Source organism: Esox lucius, chromosome 19 (assembly GCF_011004845.1).
Source record: "Esox lucius isolate fEsoLuc1 chromosome 19, fEsoLuc1.pri, whole genome shotgun sequence".
NCBI lineage: Eukaryota > Metazoa > Chordata > Actinopteri > Esociformes > Esocidae > Esox > Esox lucius.
Genome location: NC_047587.1, coordinates 35,408,592 through 35,421,981, shown reverse-complemented (window position 1 = coordinate 35,421,981; position 13,390 = coordinate 35,408,592). Strand labels below are relative to the sequence as shown.

At 43.1% G+C, this 13,390-nt stretch overlaps 1 protein-coding gene across 7 annotated transcripts in view; it reads left to right on the top strand.

Moving 5' to 3' along the window:
• The window catches only part of abcc8 (ATP-binding cassette, sub-family C (CFTR/MRP), member 8), a 91,090-nt gene that overhangs the window by 76,255 nt on the left and 1,445 nt on the right, over positions 1-13,390 (top strand). For 6 of the 7 annotated variants that reach the window (XM_034288298.1, XM_034288297.1, XM_034288299.1 and 3 more), the window contains 13 exons: positions 290-537; positions 3,774-3,940; positions 4,700-4,769; positions 4,924-5,081; positions 5,205-5,297; positions 5,384-5,486; positions 7,665-7,778; positions 8,386-8,506; positions 8,950-9,080; positions 9,724-9,802; positions 9,892-10,000; positions 10,463-10,566; positions 13,084-13,217. In XM_034288298.1, the coding sequence (XP_034144189.1) occupies positions 290-537; positions 3,774-3,940; positions 4,700-4,769; positions 4,924-5,081; positions 5,205-5,297; positions 5,384-5,486; positions 7,665-7,778; positions 8,386-8,506; positions 8,950-9,080; positions 9,724-9,802; positions 9,892-10,000; positions 10,463-10,566; positions 13,084-13,217 (1,631 nt within the window). The remainder of the gene's footprint in view (positions 1-289; positions 538-3,773; positions 3,941-4,699; positions 4,770-4,923; positions 5,082-5,204; positions 5,298-5,383; positions 5,487-7,664; positions 7,779-8,385; positions 8,507-8,949; positions 9,081-9,723; positions 9,803-9,891; positions 10,001-10,462; positions 10,567-13,083; positions 13,218-13,390) is intronic. The other variant, XM_034288301.1, reaches the window with a different exon arrangement.

Here is a 13,390-nt window from a genome sequence, read left to right as displayed (position 1 = left end):
TCCCGCTCTCTCTGTGCATCTCTCTCCCACTGAGCGGCTGTGTGTCAGTCAGTAGCTGAAACAGAGCCTTCCTCAAGGCCCACTTATTTTCCTGTCCTCCTGGAGAGAGAGAGAGAGAGAGAGAGCAAGAGAGATGAAAAGAAAAGGGAGAAGAGAGAGAGAGAGGGACAGATGGGGGAGAGGAGGGGGAATGGATAGATGGAATGGATGGGGCATATGTGCGTATAGAGGCAGCCCCACCTCCCATTCCCTCTCTGTCCCGCTGTGACTCTTCTCTCCGTCCTTCCAGAAGAGTCCGTGGACAGTGATGAGGACGACAACCTATCCCAAGCCATGCGTCAGCGAGCCACCATCCCCTGGCGCTCCTGTTGGGTCTACCTGTCCTCCGCCGGGCTCCTCCTCCTGCCGCTTCTCCTCCTGTCACAGCTGGTCAAGCACTCCCTCATGGTTGCCATCGACTACTGGCTGGCCCACTGGACCGCCCACGTCATCACTGCCAAGACTGTGGCCGCCGGGAGGAACTGCACCGCCACTCAGGTCAGAGGTCAATTTGGAACCACCAAACCAGATTTCTTTTTTTTTAAATACACTGTGTTTACGTTTTTTTTATATTATAAAAATAGATTTAGGAGGGTCCTTGAGGGGTTATTCATGTTGAAACTGTGATGGAATCCCTGTAAGTTCACTAAATACGTTTTTCAATTAGCTAATTTAAGTTCTTTAAAGAACCCCCGTTTTAATGGTTCCTCAAAGGACCATTTGAATAAACTTTTTGGGTAGATTTTTGACTGGGTAGGTTGTTCAATTGATTCTTTGAGTAATAAGTATAAATTGTTTTACATTTTTCCTAGAATAACTTTTAGGAGTTGCCCCTCAGTTTCCAGGTAAAGGACAGTAACCTTTTCCTTTTGGAGTGTCCGTGACGTTATTGAACGTACCAGTGCGTTAACTATTCACTTTTAAACGACATGGTGAATGCTTATATGGTGAATGCTAGTTTATATGGTGAATGCTAGTTTATATGTTAGTCCCTGCCAACTACAGCCTTGATTTTGGACAGTAGTTTAACACACCTGAAAAAGGACAATAACCAACAAAATGAATATAGATTTTTAGTTCAAATCAGTATTTTGTCTTTACCTCCAGAGTCACTGCCAAACAACCTATCGGTTCCCAGATGGAGTCTCCATACGCATCTGTTGTCTTGAGATTTTCAGCTATGCTCAAGTGTTGACTTAACACTGCATAAATGGGCAAACTGGGTCTGCACGAAAAAAGCCATTTGAAACTCTTCGCATTAAATCTAGCACAGCTGAAGGACAGTTAGAAACACAATTGAATCCTTGTCTGAAAGGTTACAGTAGATTGCCTAAAGTGCTTTCAAATGAAAAGTGTTCACAGACAATGCCTTACATTGAACTGAAAATACACGTCTTAGAAGTAGAGAAAGTAACAGCAGAGACCGGGAAAAGGAATGTGCAGACTAATAGGAAAATGTTGTAGGCAACCAAAAGAAAATAGTATAGATAAAGAAACAAATTCTATATACAATGTATATATTGCACCAAACCGTAAACCTAACTTAGAAATAATTTCATCTTGGACTACTAAAGTAAACACACAAATTGTTTAGTGTAAAATCCAAAGCGTCTTTACATTATAGCTGCTTGTCGATAGCTCCAATAAATGACATCCTCACAAAGATAGGATTGATACTTTCATTTGGACAATGTCTCCCATCTCATTGTATATTTATAATGAAGTATTCCATAATCATATTAGGTCACTCATTATGCCTTTTTTCTAATGGCATACGGTGGCAATTGTATGCGTGTTATGGTGATGGAATATCCATATTAGGGCTTATTTATGCACAAACGCACGCGCGCACACCAGCTGTGACATTCACACATTAGAGCCACTGCAGTTCCTTATTATCCTGGTGCAACAAAATCCTTCCTTTTATTAATAGATTGTGCGTTTTGTGTGTGTGTGTGTGTGTGTGTCTGTGTCCTATTCTAAATGGCAGTTCACATTTCACACGGTCATCTACAGGCTAGAGGCCAAATGAGTTTGGGGACAACAGCTGACACACACACACACACACATGTTCACTGTAGCCTAAAGAGATCTCGCTCTCGCGATCTCGCTCTCTCTCTCCCATTAACACACGGTACGTGGGTAACCATGAAGGCACACACACTCAACAATCTTATCTCCGTAGAACCGATTTAGAACACGAGGGGACACTCTGACCCTTTGTCCTGCAGTCATCGAGGACGCCCCCAAATGCAGGGTGGCTCTGAACGTTGTCTCCTTTCCACCGAGTCACAGAGCATACTCAGTCTTGCGACCTTAAGGCACGCTGGGCAATCATCGCTCCATCTCCCTCTGATTCTTCTATGGCTAAAACACACTGAAACACGTGAGTGAATTCTGGCCTTGTCTTTAAGGACTGGATCCAGCTGAACCAGACAATGAAGTGGAACAAACATATTTTTTGTTCTGTCCCAGATCATGGCAGTTACCATATTTGTTCCATGGGTCTTCATCTTGGGAGATTACCACACCTTTCCAATTTGGAGGATTTTAGTTAAATGACGAAAACACATTTTTGTTAAAATATCCCCTTTCTATTCCCAAAGAATAAAACAACTTTTTTCTGATGGTAAATAAGATTGAACTTCCTGGGATTTATGGTCTCCACATATACAGTAGTGATACTTGATACACACACACACATGTCCCATCCCATCCCAAATGTGTGCTTATCATACTTGTTGATTAGCACCAGTGTTTTCCAGGACATTCAACCTGTCAGATATGTCTTCTCCTCCAGGCCCCAAGACTTTGCTTTGACCTTGAATCAGAAACCAGGTCATTCAGCACACCCTTAAAGGGATAGTTTCAAGGATTAGGATGGCTTGAAGGAAATCTAAAGGTAATGATTTGACTTGGTGAGACATCCCTTTAATTTCCCCAGTCATTTTATTCTACACAGTTTCAGGGGGTTCGTTTCTGATGTCTGACTGGGTTAAATCATTTCATTTCACGGCCCTGGATTTTAGATGAGGAGGGGATAGGAGAGACAGAGTGAAATAGAGAGATATACAGATACTGACACAGACAAAGAGAGAGAGAGACAGTGAAATAGAGAGAGAGACAGATACTGACACAGAGAAAGAGAGAGAGTTAAAGGAGGAACAAATAAATAAAAAAGGAGGAACAAATAAATATGGATGGAAGGATCGATGGCGTTGTTGCCCATGTTTTTACACGTTCAAATGTAGTCGGTTCAGCTTTGGTGACTATGAATTTAACAATCTAGTCAGCTAATGTCTGTTTAATTAGTCACCCTTCCTCAACATTACATTATAGAACTACTCAGTTGGAACTAACTGTGTGTGTGTGTGTGTTTGTGACAGAAAGGGGGTGTGAAGCTATTTCTGTTTGTATCACATTCTCTAATGCGTGAACCATGTACTGCACATAGTCACATGACATGCGTAAACACAAGGCTGTAAGGTCTTGGGGGCCTTATGTGAGACTGGGGGGCCACTTCAATGCAGAATATTTCATCGGCCACCTTCTTGATAGTGCAGCGAGGACACATTCTACCAAGACATTTCGTACATTCTACTGCACGCTCTAATAACTTGAGAACCATACTGATGTAATAAATAAATAACTGAAATGATTTTAGGTTTCACCCACACACACATGCACAGATGGAGCCCGGTCTCCACCCAGTGTGTTCTGTGTGTGTCCTGCAGGAGTGTGGGTTCGGTCATTCCTGGTACCTGTCGGTGTTCAGTGTACTCTGCTGTTTGGGCATCGCTCTGTGTCTGGTCACCTCGGTGGCTGTAGAGTGGACCGGTCTGAGAGTGGCTAAAGAATTACACCACAGCCTGCTCAGCAAGATCATACTGGCCCCAATGAGGTGAGCGTGTGTCTTTGGTTTTGATTGATAGCTTTTTATGTGAACGTTTAATACCACAGAAAGAGCAGTGTGTAAAAACTATTGACATTTGGCCTGTCCTTACATTGAAAATAAGCTTTATCAGGCTTGGAGTTAAGTTAGGTTAGAATTAGAGTTAGAATTGGTGTTAGAATTAGTTTAAGGGTTAAGTCTAGGGATACATTTATTTTTTTAATGGTACTAAATTGCTGGTCCTTGCTTTTGTTTATAAAACCTGTGTGTGTGTGTGTGTGTGTGTGTCACGAGGTGAGACTGTGTAAACAATCTGATCCGCCCCATTAGCCAGAGTTCCATATGCCTGCTGTACTGAAGCCACAGTGATGTCAGCACAGTGTCAGATCACAGACAAATAATGTGTGTTGTTGTTGTGACTCTACACTTAAATGAGATGGCATCTCATTTTAGATGAGATGACATCCAGGAAGAAAGATATGTTTTGTTCTCTTGTTTTGAAATTAGATTCCTCAATATTTAATTACTCAAAATGCTCATATGATTTCTTTCAGTACCAGTGGCATACAGACATTGCCTGGATACTGGGTTTGATAAAAGCACCTGCAAAATGGCAAGCACTAAAACATTAAACTAAAGATTTATCTTCTTACAGCAAGATGATAACTTCATATATTAAAACTGTAGTTCTCTGTGCGTCTGCATTTTACATGCAAGTCATTCTAGCAGACACTGTTAGTCTGGTGTGAACCTTTTTTATTCCTCCAGGCTGTTTGAGACCACTCCTCTGGGCAGCATCCTCAACCGGTTCTCCTCTGACACCAACACCATTGATCAGGTATGTCAGCCCCCCCCACTATGTCTACACTGTCGCGTTAGGATACAGCCACACGGCCTATTTGGCCCTATGTGTTGCTAATATGCTTAGGGGGAAGTGAGACTCTTTATATAGACTTGTTGTAGATGATACTGACGTAATGTTCTGTCTCCAGCACATCCCCGCCACCCTGGAGTGTTTGACTCGATCGACCCTGCTGTGTGTGTCGGCCCTGGGGGTCATCTCCTACGTGACCCCGGTGTTCCTAATTGCCCTGGTGCCCTTAGCCATCGCCTGCTACTTCATACAGAAGTACTTCCGGGTCGCCTCCAGGTGAGCTCTGGGTTTCAGTTCATTCGAAGGCCAGTGTTTTGGCACCTTGTTTTCTTCCCCCCCGTCCCTCCTATCCTCCCTGTCTCTTTTTTCCTCTCTAACTCTCCCTCTCTCCCTGGTCAGGGACCTTCAGCAGTTGGAGGATAGCACTCAGCTCCCCCTCCTGTCCCACTTCTCAGAGACGGTCGAGGGTCTCACCACCATCCGGGCTTTCAGGTTGACACAATCTCCACTTTGACCTGTGACAGTCTGCGTGTTTCTGCACTTAAACATGTTGTTGACTGGTTGTCTGTCTACCTCAGGTACGAGCCCAGGTTCAGACAGAGACTACTGCAGTACACTGACGCCAACAACATCGCCTCCCTCTTCCTCACAGCGGCCAATCGCTGGCTAGAGGTCCGCATGGTAATGAGCTCCACGCTATTTGACTGGACTCTTCTCAATCTTTTTGTCTTGTGCTGGTTGGTTGATCAGGATATTTTTGGTTATTTTGGTATTGGGTGACTGCTCCCTCTTTTGGGAATTTGGAATATGACAGGGACTATGGGTTTGATAGTGAACATTGATTTATATTTCCACATTCATTTTTCATTGTCTGTTTCAGTGTTTGTTGTCCTTTCCATAGAGCAGGGGTAGGCAGCTACATTCAGCCGTAAGGTGGGGTGTATGGTTGTGGGGGGCGAACACAATTAAAAATAATGATTTGTGGCCTGCAAATTAAAATAAACCGGACACATGAAGAGATTGCATTTGAAAATACTACAATGTAACAATCGCATATTATCTCTTTTTGTTGTCTGGGAATACTTGCGAACAGCTGAACTTCTGCTGATTTCAAATTATTTTCTGGCCCACATTTTGCCTCTTGTATTGTTTTGTTTTTTATAGACTTCTATACCCAAGCAAAAAAGCAGCATACTTAAAATCTATTGTTTTGGAACTACATGTATCTTACTTTAGTAAACTAAATAGTAATAAAATAGTCAAATAGTAATACTATTTTAAAAGTAATAAGTAAACACCAATGTGTTAAAATGGACCCACTTTGTTTCATACTGTAGTATATTTATCATCATCATACATGATTGGAAACCGCACTTTAATACACTAATGTGCTCCAAAAATATATATAGGAAATACATTTGGCATATATTCTCTATGTATGATCTGCAGAGGTGGGGGACTCGAGTCACATGACTTGACTCGAGTCTGACTCGAGTCACAATTTTCAGGACTTGTGACTTGCTTGATTAAAGTATCAAAATGACTTGACTTTGACTTGAGAACAAGTTACTTGAGACTTGACTTGACTTGAAGTGGAAGACTCGACAATGACTTGAATTTATAATAAACAAACAGCAATAAAATTATTTTATATGTTGTGACATCAGCACCACTAATCAGCGTATGCGCCTTTAACGCTGCACAATTCAAACCGCGCCAAACATGGCAGACAGTAACGTTAGTCGAGCTCCACAAATAGTATCGTTTGGATACAAGGACTTTGAACTGGACCGTGTGAATAAAAAAAGATTTGCCAGATGCTAAATATGCAAAAAAAAAAATCATTCGTCATTTTAAGAACCACAAGGAAAGGTAAGAAAGTAATCTCTTTATATTCAGTTTCACTAAGATCTATAACGATTAAGTTACTAATGTAATGAATTAATGTTTTGTTTGTCATAATTTGGCCTTGGTTGCATATTATGTTTGTTTTTTCTTGTTAGAAATGTGACCATTATCATTACTGAATACGTCTGGTAAATAGATGTAAGGGAATTTGACTATAACAGTGGCATAGCCTGAATTTTAATGTTGATGGGCATCTTAAAATGAGCGGGCATGTATATTATTACACGTAGGCTATAATGTCTGTATTAAATGTGCGCATTTTCAAGTGTTTGTGGACTGCGCGTGGAAACTAAAAAGCATTGTGCTTACACCATAACAGTTAACTTTACTGCATGAAAGGCTAACATGGAGGCGCCGATGTGATTACTAGTACCTAAACATTTCGAAGAGTTTTATTTTTTTACTCATACAGACAATAATAATTACAGCGTAATTACATATTAGGCAGTTTTTCAGTCACAATAATTAGTTTATACGGTTGTTATTATTAGCCCTTATTACATGGATTGGCTGAATTCCAGTGCAGAATGCGTGTTATTTCTTGATAACAGACCGTTGCCATGAAAAACAGCGTGTTGCTATGGACGCAGCAGGATTCTAACCAGAGACGGAACGGTATTTGATTTTGAAATCGAGCTTCGCACCGAGCGCACGTCAGAAACAGAGGACAGTGTGTGTGTGTGTGTGTTCATCTCTTTAGTACTGTGACTTGACTTGACTTGAAACTTATAAGGACTCGACTTGACTTGCTTAGGGTGAACCCTTGACTTAACTTGACTTGCTTGATTTATCTGAACTGTGACTTGAGACTTGACTCGAGACTTGATGGTTAAGACTTGAGACTTGCTTGGACTTGACCATGTGTGACTTGTCCCCATCTCTGATGATCTGTTCCTATGACTCCATGGGGCCTGTATGTTCATTCTGTACTGTGGTTTCTTTACACGGTAGGATTACATAGGAGCCTGTGTGGTGCTGATAGCAGCGGTGGCCTCCATCACCAACTCCCTACACAACAAACTCTCCCCTGGACTGGTGGGACTGGGACTCACCTACGCCCTCATGGTGAGGCTGCTGCAGCGCGTCGGTTGTGTGCCTGGCGTGTGTTAGAGTCTGGGGTCAAAAGATTCGATTCAAACATTTCTTGATGAGACTTGGAGCCTCCTTTTCCAGCTCTGTCTTGTAGTAGCTCTCTTTTTGTTCAGGTGTCTCTGGGTTTCAGGTCTGTAAGTGTTCTCTTTTTGTACTGATCTATAATAGTGTTGTCTGATCTGACTGTGTGTCTCTGGGTTTCAGGTCCATAATAGTGTTGTCTGATCTGACTGTGTGTCTCTGGGTTCCAGGTCCATAATAGTGTTGTCTGATCTGACTGTGTGTCTCTGGGTTCCAGGTCCATAATAGTGTTGTCTGATCTGACTGTGTGTCTCTGGGTTCCAGGTCCATAATAGTGTTGTCTGATCTGACTGTGTGTCTCTGGGTTCCAGGTCCATAATAGTGTTGTCTGATCTGACTGTGTGTCTCTGCGTTTCAGGTCCATAATAGTGTTGTCTGATCTGACTGTGTGTCTCTGCGTTTCAGGTCCATAATAGTGTTGTCTGATCTGACTGTGTGTCTCTGGGTTCCAGGTCCATAATAGTGTTGTCTGATCTGACTGTGTGTCTCTGGGTTCCAGGTGTCCAACTACCTGAACTGGATGGTTCGTAACCTGGCAGACATGGAGGTTCAGCTGGGTTCAGTCAAGAGGATCAACGGTCTGCTGAAGACTGAACCAGAGAACTATGAGGGACTGCTTAGTGAGTACAGTATCAGCACACATCCTGGTTCAACCCCAGCCTAAACCGCAAACCTAAACCTAGCTTGAACTACAACTCTAAAACTAGTTCACTCAAACTAGTTCACACATCTGTGACCTCACCCTACATCAACACCCAACCATACCTCCAGGGGTCAGTTTCCCAAACACAGATTAAGCCTATTCTAGGACTAGAAATAAAATTCCCATGGAGATTTTTTTAGCTTATTTTTTTTATTTTCTAGACAAGGGTTAACCTGTGTCAGCAAAGCCGGCCTTACATTTCTTAACCCTAAACCTTACCTCAGCTCCAGCTTAAACCGGGCAGCTTTGGTTCAATTCAAGAGTCAAGTAAAGGCTTATTCCCAAACTGTCTTGATATTTGGCCAACTCACCACACTCCTCTCTTCCACTTCACCCAGTTTCTTATGTCTGTCCCTACAGCTGCCTCGCAGGTACCAGAAGGCTGGCCACAGCAGGGAGAGATCCAGATTCAAAACCTCAGTGTTCGTTACGATACCACCCTGAAACCTGTCCTCAAACAAGTCAACGCACACATCAGTCCTGGTCAGAAGGTAACAGTCATATCAGTCCTGGTCAGAAGGTAACAGTCACATCAGTCCTGGTCAGAAGGTAACAGTCACATCAGTCCTGGTCAGAAGGTAACAGTCATATCAGTCCTGGTCAGAAGGTAACAGTCACATCAGTCCTGGTCAGAAGGTAACAGTCATATCAGTCCTGGTCAGAAGGTAACAGTCATATCAGTCCTGGTCAGAAGGTAACAGTCACATCAGTCCTGGTCAGAAGGTAACAGTCATATCAGTCCTGGTCAGAAGGTAACAGTCACATCAGTCCTGGTCAGAAGGTAACAGTCACATCAGTCCTGGTCAGAAGGTAACAGTCACATCAGTCCTGGTCAGAAGGTAACAGTCACATCAGTCCTGGTCAGAAGGTAACAGTCACATCAGTCCTGGTCAGAAGGTAACAGTCACATCAGTCCTGGTCAGAAGGTAACAGTCACATCAGTCCTGGTCAGAAGGTAACAGTTACATCAGTCCTGGTCAGAAGGTAACACAGTCACACTGAAGGATGGGGATTTAAACTGTTTTAAAATGATTTACATACAATTAGAGTCAGTGTAAAGCAATGTCATAGGAGGACCATATGATGATGATGATGATGATATTCTTCAGTGGACTGTCTTCCTGTGGATTCCAGGTGGGGGTCTGTGGCAGGACAGGAAGTGGCAAGTCTTCCTTCTCCCTGGCTTTCTTCCGTATGGTCGACATGTTCGAGGGTAAACACTAATCTAAAAGTCACTAATCCTTAAATTAAGCTCCCGTGCTCCCGAGTCTCTGAAACGCACTGGCTCATCTCTCTCGACAGGACGCATTATTATAGATAACATTGACATCGCCAAGCTGCCTCTTCAGACCCTGAGATCCCGGTTCTCCATCATCCTGCAGGACCCATTCTTATTCAGTGGAACGATCCGGTAAGAGAACTTTCCCGGTACAGTTCCATTGAGAACGTGGTCTTCATCATTATTCCATTCTACCAATCAGTTTACCACAAAAACCTAGTTTAGCCGACTGAAGTGTCTCAGGACTGGAGAGAGAACCTGCATACTTAGTTTATATTGTGGTTTTAAGCTCCTCTGCTGAGCTCCTGGCATGACAATGCCAAGTGCGAAGTGTTTCAGAGGAGGAAATGAGAGATGCAAGAGAAGCTACTCTAACATGTATCTGGGTCAAATGGCCGACCGCTGAAACTTCAAACGGATCAGAAGGTGTCTGATAGAGGCTTTTCTACCTCTCTGGACCGCTCAGAAGCGCTGTTGTATTGTGTATGCAACCTGCTGACGAAAAAGGACTTCTATGGGGTTGGAGTCATATGGGATGGCACTCATATTCCAGTTATGACCCTGTGTGTGTCTGTTCCTGTGTGTGGTCATTAGGTTTAACCTGGACCCGGAGATGAAGGCTACAGATGATATGCTTTGGGAGGCTCTGGAGATAGCTCAGCTCAAACCCGTGGTGAAGGCACTACCAGGAGGACTGGGTAAGATCCCCACAGAGACAGTAAAACCTGAAAGATATGTTCCCACTTGGTTTTTATGGTAGGTCCCCAATTGGAAAAATGCAATTTTTGGCTTAGTGGTTAGGTTTAGTGTCTAACGTATAATTTAGCTCTAAGTCTATCCTCAAATGTGTCCCAAAAAGGAGAATTGAAGATCACAGAACCCGCCCTTGTGTTTGTGTGGGTTTGAACATCCTCATTGTGTGTCTGTGTGTGGGCTGTAGCCCAAGGAGAGAGGGGGAGACATGACTTCAGCATGAGATCCTTAGCCTTATAAAATATTGACAGACAACAGACTAACCAACAGCTTCTTCATGGCGCAGTACAGTCGCATCACTGCAACCAGGAGTTCAGCTCTGGTCTCATCCTACCCAGAATGCCAGGGGGGCTCAGATGTGTTTGTGCAGCTGGCTGAGCATCTTCAGGGTCGGCGGTGTCCTCACCTCGGCACTCTTTAGCGCATCAGGCGCCTGCAAGCTTAGTCATAGTTGTTGGACGGTAAATATGTTGCCGTCCAGACTCTAAGGTATTGGTGAGTACTTCCTATTCGAGTGAGCAGTTTGAGGAGAGGAACGGCTTGGTGGGACATGCCTCAATCTTTCACTCACCCAAACCCGCCGCGGGAGTTGCTCAGATGAGGCTGAGCCACAAGCAAATTGGATCAGTAGAAAATAAGACTAAATGGAAAGCAACTTAAAAACGTAGCAATTGACTTTGCTTGCTTTTGCTATTCATGCCCTTCCTGGTCAGGTTTTCATCAACATAGAAATTATTCAGTACCACTACTTGTCTTTTGCAAAAGTCAAACTTTTTGTCTGTTTACTAGTAATGGTGATTCATGTAATTTGGTTATTTTTCTCTGTGTTCTATTTAGTCATTATGTTATTAACATAAGTGTGTCACTTGGTATATCTATTTAGAGTAGACATTTCAGACTACGGGGACACTAATTCTTACAGGAGCAATTAGAGTTAACGGTCTTGTTCAATGACAGATTTTTCACCTTCTAATGTCAGGGATTGGATCTAGCAAAAATGTGTAAATACGTGTAAGGTAATGTAATGGTCTGACATGTCAAGTTTACTCCCTAATTCAGTTAATTAATCATTGGGAATAAATGTATCTAGACAATATTTGGTTGGGTTAGGGTTAGCACCAGGAGAGCTTTTGGATGTACAGGACCCTGCCTGAGCTTTACTTTAACCTTTTCACGCGTGAGTTTCAAATATTCCTTACCGACCCCCCAGCGTGAGTTTTTTTGCACGTGACTTCGGTACTCTGCAGCATTTGAACTCACGCCAGCCTTTGAACAGTCATCTTGCTAGGTAAGGAACACTACATGCATTGCATTGCAAGCTTCTCTCATTGACTCGAATTCTAAGAGCTACAAAAGTTGGTTGATTTATTACTCTAGCTAGCTAGAAAACGTCAGCTAACCGCTAGCAAACGTCAGCTGCCCGCTAGCTAACAAATCGTGACCAGTTATTCAATGCAGTGAAAATGAATAAACTATATGAAATGCATACAACGGGGAACGTAACTTCTAGAAAGTTTTTGCAATGGTTTTGATCGGTAGTAGTCGCTAATATAATTAGTTTTTGTGCATTAGTGTTGGCTGTCTGTTGGTACGTAACTAACACTTCTTGTCCCGATTTGAATGCTTTCTACCTGGTTAATATCATAGTATGGTCTTGAAACAATTACAATCAGGAAATAAAGTTATAAACACTGTTTGAGCTAAATGTGAGTAAATAATAGCGCGGTTTTACCAGCCATTGTTACGTTACTTGTAGCTAGGTATGCTAATGGTGCGTTCTAAACATGACGTTCTAATCACACCAGTGTGATCGTACGCTCCAGGGACCACTCTAGATTGATCACACTGGTGTGATCGTACGCGCCAAAGGGTTAACAACGTCACCTTGAAAAGCTTAGGTGTGATTCAGGGCTTGATCAAATGACTGCACACCCAGCAGATCTCCAGACGGAAGGGCAGTGGAGATGGTAAGACTTTGGGATTGGAGAACATGGGCCTGATGCTTTTACACAGGCTACAAATAGACTGTTCTGTGTGGAGATAAATCAGGATCTCTGTTGTAGTGGAATAATAGTTACAGGAACTTCTCACACGATGTACCCCAGCTGAGTGAGTGAGAGAGAGAGTGAGAGAGAGTGAGAGAGAGAGTGAGATGCATGTTTACCCGGTGGCTATCCATGCTGAACGGTAAGAGCGAGTTACTCGGCCCTACAGTTAGTGCTGGCATTCACATCAGCTAAATGTTTAATTAAATATTGACCAACAACCAGCCACATCAAAGATCAATTCTCTTGACCAAGTTGACAAATCCACTTTCACAGGGTCAAGCACAGGTCTAAGAACAATTACTTAGCTATTTATTTATTATAATGAAATGTCATTGTGAAACACCATATTCTGCCAGTCTGAAGTCCGGTGTGAGGTGCGTTACATTTGTGGTGAGGCTATTTGTTGTTTTTCAGACGCCATGGTGACAGAGGGAGGGGAGAACTTCAGCCAAGGCCAGCGGCAGCTCTTCTGCCTGGCCAGAGCCTTTGTCAGGAAGTCCAGCATTCTCATCATGGACGAAGCCACAGCCTCCATTGACATGGCCACGGTGCGACTTGTGTGTGTGTGTGGTAAACAATGGAGGGGGAGTCCAGAGGGGAGAAAAGGGAGAGAGTGAGGAGGGGTTAGGAAAGATGGGAGGGAAAGCAGACAGGATAAAGTAATTGTATTCTAAAGATGAATGGGGAGAGTGGAGGTGAACATTGAAAAGGAGAAGGAGCA